The 17259-nt window shown below is 36.9% G+C and overlaps 1 protein-coding gene across 5 annotated transcripts in view; it reads right to left on the bottom strand.

The window, feature by feature from the left end:
• LOC131530765 (protein NLRC5-like) overlaps positions 1 to 17259 on the bottom strand; it is a 33776-nt gene that overhangs the window by 11729 nt on the left and 4788 nt on the right. For all 5 annotated transcript variants that reach the window (XM_058761204.1, XM_058761206.1, XM_058761203.1 and 2 more), the window contains 15 exons: positions 16354 to 16458; positions 10145 to 10249; positions 9813 to 9920; positions 9476 to 9592; positions 9059 to 9143; positions 7807 to 8002; positions 5898 to 7698; positions 4814 to 4984; positions 4573 to 4743; positions 3023 to 3196; positions 2672 to 2842; positions 2373 to 2543; positions 1902 to 2075; positions 1018 to 1188; positions 711 to 875 (listed from right to left, as the gene is read on the bottom strand). In XM_058761204.1, coding sequence (XP_058617187.1) covers positions 711 to 875; positions 1018 to 1188; positions 1902 to 2075; positions 2373 to 2543; positions 2672 to 2842; positions 3023 to 3196; positions 4573 to 4743; positions 4814 to 4984; positions 5898 to 7698; positions 7807 to 8002; positions 9059 to 9143; positions 9476 to 9592; positions 9813 to 9920; positions 10145 to 10249; positions 16354 to 16458 — 3885 coding nt within the window. The remainder of the gene's footprint in view (positions 1 to 710; positions 876 to 1017; positions 1189 to 1901; positions 2076 to 2372; positions 2544 to 2671; positions 2843 to 3022; positions 3197 to 4572; positions 4744 to 4813; positions 4985 to 5897; positions 7699 to 7806; positions 8003 to 9058; positions 9144 to 9475; positions 9593 to 9812; positions 9921 to 10144; positions 10250 to 16353; positions 16459 to 17259) is intronic.

Genomic DNA, 17259 nt, shown 5'->3' with positions numbered 1-17259 from the left:
GATACATTATAACACAGAACATAAGCTGGAAACAAGCAGCTCTAAAGTTAAAAGAGTCACGACGAAGTTTGGAACCATAAAACAATTACGCTACAAATTTTATATTAAATAAATATATCTATATCATGCTCGGCTATTTAAGATTCACAGTCAACACAAGTTACTTCTGTTCTTCTCGCACAATTTCCACACACGGGTTTGTGGCATTTGCAACAGGTGTCCCGCGTTTTATTTTGTTTGCAGATTCTCCGCACCTGGCACTGTCTCCGTTTTGGTGTCAGTTGCGGGGGTTGATTGTGCTTTTGGTTGGGACCTTGTGTCAACTGCGATGCTGCCATTTTTTAAAAGGCAATAATAATTTGTAGTCCAAGAATTTGTATTTATAATCAAATGAGCATATGCTAATAGTACTGGAGACGCTGACAGAGACAATAAACCGCGGGAAAGAACAATAGAATCGCGCGAGATTTAAAGCGGTCAATATGACCGTTATGGCTTTAATAGGTAGAAATGCTCATATTTGTTTTGCCTTTTATGTAATTTATATAAAATCTATTGTAAATAAAAATAGAAACACTTTTAGGAAAAGTCACAAACCAGCAAGATTGTATTTTTTTATTCAACAAAGTTATTGTACATATACATTTCAAAACGGTCATTTTGACCGTCATGGCAGTTCTAGTGTTAACACTATGATTGAAATCACTCACCTGAGTTTTTCCAATGTGCAGTTTGTATTTTCTAATCCAAGTTTCTTCACTCCTGAATCCTGCAGATTATTGTTGCTCATGTCAAGCTCTTTCAGACTGGAGTTTGATCTCAGGACTGTAGCGAGAGCTGAACAGCTTTCCTCTGTTAGACCACAATTACGCAGCCTAAAATGATGAACAAGAGAGAAAATTACAAACACAAAGTACTTGATGGCAACATTCAGTGAGTACTGAGAATTATTTTATTTTGGTCATCTGAATTCTTTAAGATACTTTAAATATGTAATAAATAAAAAACAATACTCACGTCAGTTTGTTGAGTTTACAATGTTTATCCTGCAGTAGAGCAGCGATCTGATTCACTCGTGTGTCTCCTAGTTCATGTTCACTCAGATTCAGCTCTCTCAGAAGTAATGGGTTTTTACCCACAATTCCAGTCACATACTGACAGGCTTTCTCTTCTGCAGGGCCCAAAAACCTGCAGAGAGGAGAAGTACATTGACATTACCTGCCATATTATGACTTGTTTTTAAACGCTTGTGACAGAGCCTTTAATAATTTCAAAGCTTGGTTTAATTAAGGCTTAGTTCACTTCCAGAATAAAAATTATAATTTTTATATAATTTTCCTGATAATTTACTCACCCCCATGTCATCTAAGATGTCCATGTCTTTCCGGCTTTAGTAGCAAAGAAATTAAGTTTTTTGAGGAAAACATTCTCCATATAGTGGACTTCTATGGTTCCCAACGGTTTGAACTTCCAAACTGCAGTTTCAATGCAGTTTCACAATCCCAGCCGAGGAATAAGGGTGATTTTCATTGCCATTTTCTTAAAAAATAAAATTAAATAAAAAAATTAAATAAATAAAATTATATATCGTTTTGTTAGATAAGACCCTTATTCCTTGGCTGGGATCGTTTAGAGCCCTTTGAAGCTGCATTGAAACTGCAATTTGGAAGTTCAGACCGTTGGGAACCATTGAAGTCCACTATATGGAGAGAAATCCTGTAATGTTTTCTTCAAAAAACTTAATTTATTGCCACTGAAGAAAGAAAGACATGGACATCTTGGACGACATGGGGGTGCGTATATTATCAGGAAATGTTTATACTGGAACTGATCTAATACTTTAATAATCTTTCAGCTAAAGTTTCAAAATTATTGGACTTCATTATTTTAATAACACTCACCTCAGTGTCTTCAGCTGACAGTTTGGATCCTGTAGTAAATCAATGAGCTCCTTCACTCCTGATTGTCCAGGATCATTTCCTGTGAGATCCAGCTCTATCAGGTGTGAAGGGTTTGATTTCAGAGCTGAAGCCAGAGCTTTATAACTTTCTTCAGTGATACTGCAATCTGAGAGTCTACAGAAGAGAGGTGTGTAGTAATATTAATATTAATAATACTTTTATATAATACATTTTATTGAAAAACGTACTTTGTATTATTGAAAATATCGTTAAAAAATATACTGCTCTGTTAAAAAGTCAAGTTTAGAACTGTTTTGTACCTTTCCAGGTTAGTGAAAGAAAAAACTATTCATAAGTGCTGACATAAGAAGAATCTTTCCTTTCTATTAAGTCTACTAGAGTAATTTTTAAATTTGAACCAAAGAGAAATATAAATAAAAAATATAAAATATTTTCATTTAATTTACATACCCAAGTTTCTCCAATGTGCAGTTTGTATTTTCTAATCCGTTCTGGAGTTTCTTTACTCCTGAATCCTGCAGATTATTGTTGCTCATGTCAAGTTCTTTCAGACTGGAGTTTGCTCTCAAGACTGCAGCGAGAGCTGAACAGCTTTCCTCTGTTAGACCACACATACGCAGACTAAAATGATGACCATGAGAGAATTTACATACACAAAGAACTTGATGTCAACATCCAGTGATCACTGAGGAGTATTAATTATAATGATATCTTTAAGATACTTTAAATGTACCATAATAAATACTCACATCAGTGTGTTGAGTTTACAGTGTTTATCCTGCAGTAGAGCAGCGATCTGATTCACTCGTGTGTCTCCTAGTTCACGTTCACTCAGATTCAGCTCTCTCAGGAGTAACGGGTTTTTACCTACAACTCCAGTAACATACTGACAGGCTTCATCTGCAGCAGATCTCAAAAGCCTGGAGAAGAGAAGCAGGCTTCAATTCATTTTAAAGATAAACTTGGTGAAAAACAACATCTGATTCTGAACTGTGTGAAAGGGATGGATTTACTTTAACAAACTGTATTAATGAAATATTTTTTACAAATTATAAATTGCCTGCATATCAATTACTTTGTATTATTGCATCATGTCTCACCTCAGTGTCTTCAGCTGACAGTTTGGATCCTGTAGTAAATCATTGAGCTCCTTCACTCCTGATTGTCCAGGATCATTTCCTGTGAGATCCAGCTCATTCAGGTGTGAAGGGTTTGATCTCAGAGCTGAAGCCAGAGCTTTATAACCTTGTTCTGTCACATTACACTCAGACAGTCTAGAAGGTGTAAAAATGTAACATTCAGCTAAATAATAAATTATATAATTAATCAATTAAATAAAAAAATATATATTTTCAGAAACAGAAACTTGTGACTGAATAGGGTTGTACAGGCATGTTCACTTTTCTTGTATGTAGCATTGGTGTTATTACAATATTACTATTGTAATAACACTATTTCATAATAGTATACAAAACAGAGTATCTGGTTATGAATATAGGCTATATAATTATTAGTATCATTATATTTCACAGAAAACTGCAGGGTGGCCTGTTAACATGCATAACTATAATTCATTAGAAAGGTTTAAGATTTCATAAATAATATAAATAATAATAATAATAATAATAATCTGTGACTGTAATTTTTGTCAGGAAATCTGTGCATCCCCTGAGAGTAAAAAGTACACTTCTCTACACTGGAGAAAGACGTATGGATTAACATATGTTTACTTCAGATTTCTTTAGACAGAAGTTTTTCATATTTTTACCCAAAACAGGGTGTTATGAGCATTAGTGAGTAATCATGTGTAATATAATGTCTGTTTTATTCACACTGGAAGCCGAAGGGCACCCTCATGCAAAAACCCCACAAGTGAGACTCACAGAAGTAATATAACTTATGGCGTTGCAGGAAAACCTAACATTGACAAAAGCATTCAGCTCTCACTGCAGCTGAATAAAATGCAGATATAGAGACTTTTAACTGATTACAAATGAAGAAAATAAACATAAAATTGTGACAATATATGTTTTGTCCATGTTCTTCCATCCATCTTCCATCAATCAGGTATATTTATAATGCAATGCTAATCAACATAGCCTTTATCACTGTGTAGAATACTATAAAATAATATGTTTTCTACCCCATTCTCTGATATGAAAACACCTCAAAACACAAAAAAATTATTTAAAACACGACTAATGTTATGAAGTGAATTTGGAGTGAAATCACGTCATTAAATGTTCTCTGTTGGACAACAGGTTTGTAAACAGGCTCACACACATTGCAAAACTGTATCGCACACATGCTACTGTGGTAAATTTATTCACCACACAGACTGATTTTTTCTTAGTATGTGCAACATATGAAGAGTTCAGATGCAAAAGCCTCTAAGTGCCGTTTGAAATTTTCTTCTAAAATGAGCATTTTTATCAGGCTCCTATGTGTAGGTTCAGTCATTTCACTTTAAAGCCAATGAATAGGTTATTTTCATTGCCATTTAAGTGAAATAACTGAACATATACATAGCAGCCTGATAAAAATGATCATTTTAGAAGAAAATTTCATATATGTCACACTGTAGAGCCTGGCTGAATATGAGGCAAACAAAAAGTCCTAGAGACCTTCAATATGTTACACATCAACTCACCTGAGTTTCTCTAGTTTGTGGTTCTCTTTCAGTCCATCAGAGAGCAGCTTCACTCCTGAATCCTGCAGATTATTATTGCTCAGGTCAAGATCTTTCAGACTGCTGGAGTCTGAACGGAGAACTGAAGCCAGAGCTGAACAACTTTTCCCTGTTAGATCACACTTACTGAGCCTGAAAATAAACAGTTTGTCAACGTGTATACATTCTAAAATGTAAAAAATGTACAATACATGCTCCTTACCTCAGTATCTCTAATTTACAATTTATACTTTTCAGTCCAATGCAGAGTTGCTTCACTCCTGAATCCTGCAGATTATTATTGTTCATTTTCAACTCTTTCAGACTGGAGTCTGATACAAGAGCTGTAGCCAGAGCTGAACAGCTTCTGTCTGTTAAGCCACAATCATTTAACCTACAACGGGAAAAATACCAACATACAAACTGAAATTGAATACATACAATATATTTGCTAAATACAAATATTAATCATTCGTCTTTGCATGGTTATGTCATGTCCGTAAACAGAAAGAGGAAGACCTGGCTACTATATGGCATGTGTGTGGAGCATTTGATGCTTATTCTTTCAACAGTTACTTAGAAATTAAACTTGTCTTCTCGATGGCTGCATTTAATCAATACAGTTCTAAATGTTGTCCCTGACAGGTAAAATCATGTCTGATTTTTCCCATATTTTGTATGAGGAATATCAACTTTTGCCATCGAATAGAAGACTGAGAGTACCATATGCCAGATTGAACAGATTACGTAAATATTTTGTCCATCAGTCAGTGAAATTAATGAATCAGAATTGGGGGTCTAAGTAGGCAGGAAAGGAGGGAACTTAATCTTTCTGCATTGTAGATGGATATGTACCAATGTGTATTTTTGTGTTTGTATTGTATTGTGTAATGTGTACTGCAGTGAATTAATGTCAGACAGTAAACGCTATGGGATGCGAAGAAATTCCAACAATAAAGTGAAAATTGAATTGAATTGAAATGGCAATCATTGTTAAGCTAGTTATCATTAGATCACTTGTTTGCTTGATTTAGATAAGTATCAAGCTGTCTTTTTTTTTTTTGTCAAGTTTTGCTATAGTCAGTGAGGTAACCATAGCACTAAATAGCACTTATTTTCTGCTAGCTATTAAGAAAGAGCAATTCCGCTCTGTGATCTGATCTGACTGAACAATCATTAGACCTAAATAAATGATATATAAAGGATATATTATATATGTAAATAGATATCAAAGATGCATGGTATAGGTTCAAAACTAATTATAGGTGTCTTAATGTGCTTTTCAAATGAGTGCAAAAATGACTTACAGAGCTCTTTTGGAGGTTTTGACAACTTCCAGTAGTCTAAAGAAACACTCATCTGATTTCTTGAATTTCTGTAGATCAAATTCCTCCAGCTCCTCTTCTGAAGTCAACAACACAAAAGCCACAGCAGACCACTGGCCAGGAGAAAGGTCAGCAGATGAGAGACTTCCTTTGTTAAGTTGGCTTTGAATTTCTTTCACCAGAGTTTGGTCGTTCAGTTCATTCAGGCAATGGAACAGATTGATGGATCTCTCTGGAGATAGACTACAGTCTAATTTCTGCTTGATGTACTGAACTATTTCCTTGTAGCTCTGGTCATTGCTGTCTTGCTGTGCCAACAGACCTCTTAAAAGTGGACGATTGGACTCAAGAGAAAGACCGAGGAGGAATCGAAGGAAAAGGTCCAGATGTCCACTGTCACTCTCAAGTGCCTTGTCCACTGCAATTTTGAGCAAATCAATCAAGGTTTCATTTTTGTTGTCCTGTTCTGTAGACTCTTGATCAAACACATTTTTGTTGTTAAGGTCTAGACACAGATGTGCATAAAGGGCTGCAATAAACTCTTGAATGCTCAAGTGAACAAAGCAATACATGGTACCAAGAATGATCCCTGTTTCCTCCTTAAAGATCTGGGTACACATGCCTGAATACACTGATGCTTTAAAGACATCAATACCACAGGCTTCCAGGTCTGTGTCATAAAATATCAGGTTGTTTCTTTCCAGCTGTTGAAACGCCAGTTTTCCCAGTGAAAGGATGGCATCTTTATCCCAGGAAACATCATACTTTCTTCTGCTCTGCTGGATCTGAAAGCGGAGAAAGTGGGTGTACATTTGTGTCAGAGTCTTGGGAGTGTCTTCAGTATTTGAGGCATCAACAACCTTGGCATTTTTCATATAACTATTTCTTTTAATTTCCAAAATGTTCTGGAGAACAGTGGCTGTAATCCAGCAGAAGACTGGGATGTAGCACATGATAAAGAGACTCTTTGATTGTTTAACAAGATCAACAATTTTGTTGGCCTGATTTTCATCTGTGAATCTTTTTCTGAAGTACTCCTCCTTTTGTGCATCATTGAATCCTCGTATCTCTGTCAGCCGGTCGATACAGTCAGGAGGAATCTTACTGGCAGCTGCTGGTCTGGTGGTGATCCAGATGAGAGCAGAAGGAAGCAGATTTCCCTTGATGAGGTTTGTCAGGAGAACATCCAGAGAGGCTGGTGACGATACATCACGCCACGTTTCATTACCCTCAAAGTTTAGAGGAAGTCGGCATTCATCCAATCCATCTAGGATGAACAGAACTTTGAACTGATTCCTTCTTGTAAGGTTCAGTCCTTTGGTCTCTGGGAAAAACTGACTTATAAGGCTCATCAAGCTTTGCTTTTCTTCCTCCTTTAAGTTCATCTCCCGGAAAGGAAGCGGAAATACAAAGCTGATGTCCTGATTTTCTTTTTCTTCAGCCCAATCCAGAACAAACTTTTGCACAGAGACTGATTTTCCGATGCCAGCAACTCCTTTTGTCAGTACAGTTCTGATCTGCTTGTCTTGTTCAGATGATTCAAACAAATTTGTGCATTCAACCTGTATCTCTTGTGAGTCAGCACGCCTGAAAGCTGCCTCAATCTGTCTTACCTCATGTTCAGTATTGACCTGTTCACGTCCACCCAGAGTGATATAGAGATCTGTGTAGATGTTATTCAGAAGTGTAGAGTCACCATGCTTTGCAATTCCTTCAAACACGCATTGATACTTTCTCTTCAGGTTTGATTTCAGCTGTCGCTGATGAATGAGGACGAGTTCATCTAAATACACAGAAATTAGTAAAAGCACATAGTTATGCATCACTCTTAGAATGTATACATGACAATATCTTGTATCTATCTAGTATTGTTATTTCATGAGCATCTTACCCTCCAGAGTATCTGCAAGTTTATCTTGCTTCATCTCTCTTAGGAAGTAGAGTGTGATATCCAGAGCTGCTTCTTTGATACTGCACATGCCCTCATTAAAGTCTTGCACAAAGTATTGTGTGTTCTCTTTTTGTAGTATTTTCTTCAACTTTTCCAGCTCATTTTTCAAAAATACGATTATTTTGTTCTCAAGATCCTAAAAACGTGCAAAAAACAGAGTAAAACAAATTAAACATATGCTTAAAGGGTTACTCCACCCCAAAATGAACATTTTGTCATTAATCACTTACCCCCATGTTGTTCCAAACCCGTAAAAGCTTCGTTCGTCTTCGGAACACAATTTAAGATATTTTGGATGTAAACCGGGAGGCTTGTGACTGTCCTATTGACTGCCAAACAATTAACACTGTCAAGGCCCAGAAAAGTATGAAAGACATCATCAAAATAGTCCATCTGCCATCAGTGGTTCAACCATAATTTTCCAAAGCTACGAGAATATGCTGAAGCCACACGGATACGCTGTTTTCGTTCAAATCAAAGAGTAAACAAACATAGAAAGTGTATCCCTGTGGTGCGGCTGACACAGAACAGCGCACACAGTTTGCGTCCAGAGGATACTCTTCAAAATGGTGCTACGCTGACGCAGAGGAGACGAATTGTTGAATAAAGTCGTCATTTTTTTTTTCTTTGCGTACAAAAAGTATTCTCGTAGTTTTGTAAAATTACAGTTGAACCAATGATCGCAGATGGACTATTTTGACGATGTCTTTCATACTTTTCTGGGCCTTGACATTGTTAATTGTTTGTCAGTCAATGGAACAGTCAGAAGCCTCCCGGTTCTCATCCAAAATATCTTAAATTGTGTTCCGAAAACAAACAAAGCTTTTATGGGTTTGGAATGACATGGCGGTAAGTGATTAATGACAAAATTTTCATTTTGGAGCGGAGTAACCCTTTGAATCATATACATTTTACATTGAGAACAAATTGCAGTCAAGCAACAGTACAAACATCAATGAAGTTGTGCTAGTTATAAATTTAACTACAAATTTACCAGAACATAAAATAGACAAAACTACTTCAATTTTGTTAATAAATAGCCTATTTTTTATTTGATAAATTGTGAGACTAAAAATGCAACATAACCTAACATAAGATATTACACTACTTTGCTATACCATTATAATTTTGTGTGATTTTTGGTATAGTTCTAAAATTATGGCTGTTCAAAAGCCAAGGAAGACCTTCCTACCTGGAAAATCCAGAGGCGATTTTCACTGAACTCTTTACGGAGGCGGTACGTCTGGAATTCTGAGTCTGATTTTTCATATTGAACCCTGTTAGCAAAATAAATTTGATCAGTGTTCACAGTAATTTAAAATAAAATGGTGTGTTTCAAGACAATATTGATATATCCAATATATCCTTTGGAAAAAGCACTTTGTGAACAGATAAATGGCATGCTGATAATGGTATACTGATCTTGAGATCAGTTTTTTTTTTTTTGGTTTTTTTCCCCCCCAAAATTCAAAGCAGCAAATTTGCAAAAGTCAAGTTAAATGTTATGGCTTACTCTCTTGCAAAAATGAATTCCAAATTATGGCATGGTAGCTTATTTATGTTGTAAATTTAACAGTGCGAGGTAAACTGTGGTATCTTGTGTTCACACCTGTTGAGAAGAAAAGTTGCCAGTTCCACATCACTCTTCAATCCCTTCTGTGCTTTTAATGTTTGCCACCGTGTATATTCTGCACCGATATTTACTGTTGTCTTCTGTCCTTTGTAACTAAATCACACCAAGAAAGAAAGAAAACACATGGAATCTAACAGGAGCACAGTTGTCTTTATCATTTGGGTCGAACCATCAATCAATCAAACCAGCATTTTATTCCTACTCTGCATTCATCAGTAAAGAAAAAGGGTTTATGTGAAATGTAGTTGTGAAATGTAGTCACAGAATTATTTTCTAACATAGTGTGATCAACAACACGAGACACGTGAAATACCTTTTGGCAGATGATAGTGTTTCCTCTCTGAATTTCTGTGGTGGTTGAAACATTGACTGGTCACTCTTCACAGACACAGAGCTGAACACATGTGAGCCTGATCTTACACTAATGACACAAAGAACAGAGAAAAAAAAACACACTTTACCTTCAGTCTTATTCTGAAAAATATGAAAGAAGTGGGTATATGGTAAGCTGCAAAATGGAGGCAGGCAGAAACACAATCATTACATAGGATGAATGAAAGCCATGTAACACTCTAAGAGTCTTGTTTTATTTTGTAATTTTTATCACAGTTAACACAAAGTCATAATTCAAAACACATAAAATACCTTTTGGTAGGCGATGATGGTGTTTTCTCCCTGAAGTTGGTATCCTTTTTTGAATGGTCACTCTTCAGAGACACAGAGCTGAACAAATGTGAGGCTGATCTCACACTGATGACACAAAGAGGAGAGAGAAAGAAAACACTTTATTACAGGAGATATACTTCAGTCTCATTTTAAGAGATTTAGTGTAATTAAATCCACTATAGCTGTGCATTTTTCCTTCTCATGTATGTATGTATATTCAGTGGCCTGATGCAGTTTCCATAGTGAATGTATGTCCCCCAGTGGCTACCTGTGTAATGGTATTATTGGAAAGAAACTCCAGATGCTCTAGATTTCATTCTATTTTATTCAGTTATACGTTTTACATACATGTACACCACAGTGGAGCTAATGTAACACTATAATGTTACATTAGACACATTAAACACATGAAATACCTTTTGGTAGGTGTTGATGGTATTTTCTCACTTAAGTTTGGAGGTATCAAACTTAAGTTTGGTCGCTTCCGGCTTCGCTACTGTTCGGACACTCCTGCTTATTGCTCTGCGCTTCGCTCCCTATTCATGTACTTTTCTCAGATTTCTCTAAGATTTTAACTTCAGCATATCAGCACAGTGCTCAAACAACATTTTTTGGAAAAAGAAGACTCTTTGCTTCCCACTGCCAGCAGATTACATTCAGGAGACGGGAAAACACAGCTGTCTACATTCAAACAGATGAGAGAAAATGCCTCTTGTGGAATCTACATGCTGCATGAACTGCCACAGACTTCTACAAAGGATTGTGCTTCTTGAAACAAAGTTACTTGCTGGACCTCCAAAACAGGTGGAACACACAGCAGGCTGTCATCACAAACCCCCTCAGCATACAGCTGGTGAGTCCTGTGAATCTAGTGAATCTCAACAGTTTATACAAAGTGTAGAGGAACAAGCTGAAACTGATCGACAGACTAATCAATGGCACAAACAAGGAGCGAGACCCAAAGGCACTCGAGACATCAGATTGTCACGAGTATCTCGTATTGCTGCCGTAGCATCCTCTACCCCAGATACGGCTATGACAAGACTTGTAAATACTGGCACTCTACAATCCCCTATCTTGAGAACAGATTTGAAGAATTAATGAATGTGAGTGAAGAATCCCCAAATGTGACAAAACATGGATCGAATCAGCCAGCAGCTAACATCGCTACAAACAGGTGCCCAGGGTCGAGCAGGCAGCGGCGTTCAGCTCAGGGCACGGCCAAGCCCAGGACTCTGATAGTGGGTGACTCTGTTATCAGAAATATCAGTAGCAGGACTACAACTACATGCTGCTTTCCTCAAGCAACCGTCTCTGATGTGAACAAGGAACTTCGGAACATTCTGATTAAGCACAAGACTGCAAATCGAGTCATCATCCATGTGGGGAAGAATGATATTCGGAAAGAGCAGTCAGAACTCCTTAAGAAGGATTTCAGTGAACTCTTTGAAACACTTCAAAGACTTGAAGTTCAGTCGTTCATCAGTGGACCACTCCCAGCAAGGGGAACTAACATGTTTTCACGGCTGCTTGGGCTGAATACATGGCTACAAAAACCTGCAGTACAAAAGGAGTCAACTTCATCGACAATGATGTTTAAGCTGGATGGCCTCCACCCAAACAAACTTGGTGCAAGAGTGCTAAAGGACAATATCTATTTCTCCCTCCGTCATCCTTCAGTGGTGTGTGCCAATCCACTCGGCCTCAATGGTACACACACACCTGGACAGAGTATGAGTGACCACAGGACTTCATGTCAGCCTCAGAGTCATCATGTGGTTGACACATCCCACAAGGACACTGATAACACCACGCAGCCAAAACAAGCTTTCCTCATGGAAACTATCCCGGCTGAGCCCTGCCCAACGAGCTCATCACAGACAGACTGTGACGTACTACAACAGCTCCAAGACTCAGCACCCGAGGACAACTTTCTGGAAAACAGCCAGGGAAGCCAGGACAACATTTCACAGCCACTGGAAACACCAGAGCCAGAGCCCCGCTCGCCAGACACACTATCCCTCTCTCCAGCATCTCCACTTCTAAGCTTCTCACAGAAATGGAGGAACTGGTGTATGCTGGGACCAAACTCTCCCACTCTTTCGCTGCAAGCCCCCAGATATCAACTAAAAAACGGCGGGCCCCACAACTACCAAAGACTGCAGGCCCAGCTCTCCCTCCTCCTCCTGTGAGAGCTCTCCGACCACTGCTACAACGCTAAGGCCCAAACCCTCCTCCATCGGCCGTAGGTGAACCAAAAACAACTGATAACAGTTCTCAGTGATATGTGTCAGGTCCCCGCTATATTAGCAGCAACATTCACAAATGTTCACAGAACAAGCGGGAACCCAATGTGCCTGTAGCCTTCTCTATTTCTGTTTTATCACGTGATAGAAAGTCTAAGGCCTTCTCAAACCATACGGCTGACCCATCTAGTCTGCGGCCTATAATGCGTCAATCTAAGATTGCTATAGAAACAAAATGTAATTCCATCAAGTTAGCATTTTTAAACATTCGCTCACTAAAAAATAAATCATTTCTGATCAATGATTTAATAACCACAAACAACCTGTATTTTATGTTTCTAAATGAAACATGGCTTGAAGACAGCTGCAGTGCAACTGTGCTAAATGAAACAGCCCCTCCTAACTTTAATTTTATAAGTGTCTGCAGGACTGTTAGGAGAGGTGGAGGTGTAGCTGCTCTATTTAAAGATGTTTATCAATGCAAGCCAGTGTCATTTGGTCAGTATTTGTCTTTTGAATACCTAGGTATTGTGCTGAAAGGTGCTCCACGCATTCTGTTCATCATTATTTACAGGCCTCCAAAATACTCTCCATCCTTTGTTGAAGAGTTCACAGAACTGTTATCAATGATTTCCTCAGAGTTTGACTGTTTTACTATTGCAGGGGATTTTAATATTCATATAGATAATGCAGAAATCAAAAATGCAAAAGATGCAAAATAAATTATTAAAAAGGCATTTTTGTTTTTACAAACTGTTAAAAAATTATTTTATTTCATTTTATCTTGATGAATTGTATTCACTCCATTATGTTTGTAATGTGCTTTTTCATTACAAAATCCTTAATTACATAATTCTTGGGAATGCCTAGAAAACTGAATTTTGACAAAGACTGCCTGACAAAATAGCAACATCCCAATTCAAGTAATTTAAGTCAAGCCATTGAAATTGCCATTGTACAATGTAATAAAAGTAAATTAAAATAATTTCTTTAGCATTGAGTCTTATGTGTTTGTAGGTAACATGCACAAACATTTTAAACATAGCACGTTAACAGCACACTAATGCACAGATTAGATTGAATAATGTCTTTGAAACTACTGCACCAACAACGATTCCCTTGTCTCTTTTAAACCCTGATATTTCCGTTGTCTTGGAATCAGTGTTTGAGATGCACTGCCCTATAGCCCAAATGACAACAAATTCCTTCTGGACAGCCTACACAAATACCAGAATATCATTATGTGTATCACTGTATTCCTGAAACATGTTTTCAACAGTGCTGATAATGTAATAATGTGATATGCGGTCAGCAAATGTTCAATTTATTATAGGAAAAAAAAACACACACACACACACACACACACACACACACACACAAACACTATTTACCCCATTTGTATCTGCAAGTGGTTCCTTATACATATAAGAAATTATAACTGTTTTAAACACTTTTGACCTGATTCAGCATGTGCACAATCACCCACACACAATCGTGGACACACTCTAGATTTACTCATCAGTAGAGGTCTAAACATTTCATCATGTTATTAAGGATGTAGCACTATCTGATCACTTCTGTATTTTCTTTCATATATTGATCTCTGTTACCACTGAATGTAGATCTGTCTCTGTCAGAAAGAGATGCATTAACGAGAACACTAGTGCGTTATTTATGAAGGCTATATCCTTAACATCAAGCAATTCTGCAGACTCTGTTGATCTTCTCCTGAATTCATTTAACTCAAAAGTTAAGAATGTTATTGATGATATTGCTCCGGCAAGGGTCTGCAAGAAGAATGGCAGACAAAAATCACCATGGAGAAAATCAACAGTAGTTCAGAGTATGAAAAGACAATGCAGAAAAGCTGGGCGGATGTGGCGGAAGACAAAACTTGAAATTCACTATAAAATCTATAAAGACAGCCTTCATGCTTTCAATGTGGAGAGCATCACAGCACAGAGACTGCGCTTATTAAGATAATAAATGATATTCGCTTCAATTCTGATTCTGGCAAAATATCAGTGCTGGTACTACTAGATCTTAGTGCTGCATTTGACACTGTTGATCATAACTTCTAGAGAGACTGGAAAACTGGGTCGGGCTTTCTGGGATGGTACTCATATGGTTCAGGTCATACTTAGAAGGGAGAGGTTATTATGTGATTATAGTAGAGCATAAGTCTAAGTGGACGTCCATGACATGTGGAGTCCCACAAGGCTCAATTCTTGCACCACTCCTGTTTTGCCTGTATATGCTCCCACTAAGTCAAATAATGAGAAAGAACCAAATTGCCTATCACAGCTATGCTGACGATACCCAGATTTACCTAGCCTTTATCTCCAAATGACTACAGCCCCATTGACTCCCTCTGCCAATGCATTGATGAAATTAACAGTTGGATGTGCCAGAACTTTCTTCAGTTAAACAAGGAGAAAACTGAAGTCATTGCATTTGGAAACAAAGATGAAGTTCTCAAGGTGAATGCATACCTTGAGTCTAGTGGTCAATCAACTAAAAATCAAGTCAAAAATCTTGGGGTGATTCTGGAGACAGTTTTAGTAGTCATGTCAAAGCAGTAACTAAATCAGCATACTATCATCTCAAAAACATTGCAAGAATTAGATGTTTTGTTTCTAGTCAAGACTTGGAGAAACTTGTTCATGCCTTTATCACCAGCAGGGTGGATTACTGTAATGGTCTCCTCACCGGCCTTCCAAAGAAGACCATTACAGCTGCAGCTCATCCAGAACGCTGCTGCCAGGATTCTGACTAGAACCAGAAAATTTGTGCATATCACACCAGTCCTCAGGTCCTTACACTGGCTTCCAGTTACATTTAGGATTGACTTTAAAGTACTTTTACTCGTTTATAAATCTCTCAATGGCCTAGGACCTAAATACATTGCAGATATGCTCACTGAATATAAACCTAACGGACCACTCAGATCATTAGGATCGAGTCAGTTAGAAATACCAAAGGTTTACTCAAAACAAGGGGAGTCCGCTTTTAGCTATTATGCCGCCCGCAGTTGGAACCAGCTTCCAGAAGAGATCCGATGTGCTAAAACATTAGCCACATTTAAATCCAGACTCAAAACTCATCTGTTTAGCTGTGCATTTGTTGAATGAGCACTGTGCTACGTCCGAACTGATTGCACTATGTATAATCATTTTCTATTCTTAAATGTTTTAAATTCTTTTAAAATCAATTTTTATATCATTTTGTTTTTATTTTTGTGATTATTATTATTTTTTAATTCCTTGTTTTTATTATTATTTTTAATGACTATTTCACTTCCTTTTATGTAAAGCACTTTGAATTACCACTGTGTATGAAATGTGCTATATAAATAAACTTGCCTTGCCTATCAAATCATGTGACCAGTCACTCTTCACAGACACAGAGCTGAACACATGTGACCCTGATCTTACACTAAGGACACAAAGAGCAGAGAGAGAAAAAATAGAAGTCTCAATATGAAGATTTTTAGCACCGCACTTAAAACTTTCTACAGTTTAACACAAACTATGTCCTGGTATGAGACTGATAAGTGATCAGGCCTGCAGCAATGAAATCATGGTTAAACTACAATAAAGTGAAGCACTGGTTCCTAACCCTTTATAATTTACACTTTCCTGTAAAACACCTGTGATTCTAAAACTTTATGACAGTGAATCCAGATGTGCATTAAATTAGTACCTACAAAAATACCATAAATAAATTAATAAAGCAACTAGTTATATCAGCAAAACTGACTTGAACTGTGTGCAGTGAATGAAAGGCTGAAAAGGTTTACAGCCTTAGGAAATATTTATTTTATTTTTTTGTTTTTTCAGATTTCATTCTATGATTTATTGTTTTATTCAGTTATTAAATTTTATATAAATGTACACCACAGTGGAGCTAATGTAACACTATAATGTAAAACAATTGAAATACCTTTTGGTAGGTGATGATGGTGTTTTTTCACTTAAGTTTGGTGGATTCAACTCATGTGACCAGTCACTCTTCGCAGACACAGAGCTGAACACATGTGAGCCAGATCTAACAATGACACAAAGAACAGAGAGAGAACAAGTAACAGTCTCAGTATGAAGCTTTTTAGCACCGCACTTCTACAGTTTAACAAACTATGTCCTGGTCTGAGACTTATATAATAAATGATCAGGCCTGCAGCAATGAAATCATGGTTAAACTGCAATAAAGTGAAGCACTGGTTCTTAACCCTTTATAATTTACACTTTCCTGTAAAACACCTGTGATTCTAAAACTTTACGACAGTGAATCCAGATGTGCATTAAATGAGAAAGTACAAACTAAAATACCATAGTAAACTAACAAAGTAACTAGTTTAATCAGAAAAACTGACTTGAACTGTGTGCAGTGAATGAAAGGCTGAAAATGTTTACAGGATAAGAAAAAAAAATATATATATATTTTTTTCTTCTTCCAGATTTCATTGCTTCAAATTTCAAATGTATATTGTCTAGTTTTTGTACTTAAAAAAAATAAAATAATAATAATAATAATAATAATATTTAGTCATTTGGAGTGTCTTTTAACTGAAATTATTCATTCATAATCCCAAAACATCAACAGTCATGGCAGAAGTGCTGGTTACATTAATTATTACGTAGTAGGCCTATGTTAACTGTGACACACCTACAGTATAAAGCTCTGTTTGTCATACATATTTTGATTTCTTCAAAATAATAGTTTCATTTTTAACCCATAAGTAGGTACAAAACTTGTGGGCAATTTGCACAGTTTTTGCAAATATACATAAAATATTAAACACTCCTTGTTGACAAGGTTTTGTTCTTCAAATGATTAATTGAAGATAGA

Source organism: Onychostoma macrolepis, chromosome 22 (genome assembly GCF_012432095.1).
Source record: "Onychostoma macrolepis isolate SWU-2019 chromosome 22, ASM1243209v1, whole genome shotgun sequence".
NCBI lineage: Eukaryota > Metazoa > Chordata > Actinopteri > Cypriniformes > Cyprinidae > Onychostoma > Onychostoma macrolepis.
Note: the sequence above shows the minus strand (reverse complement) of the source record. Positions and strands in the feature narration are given on the sequence as shown.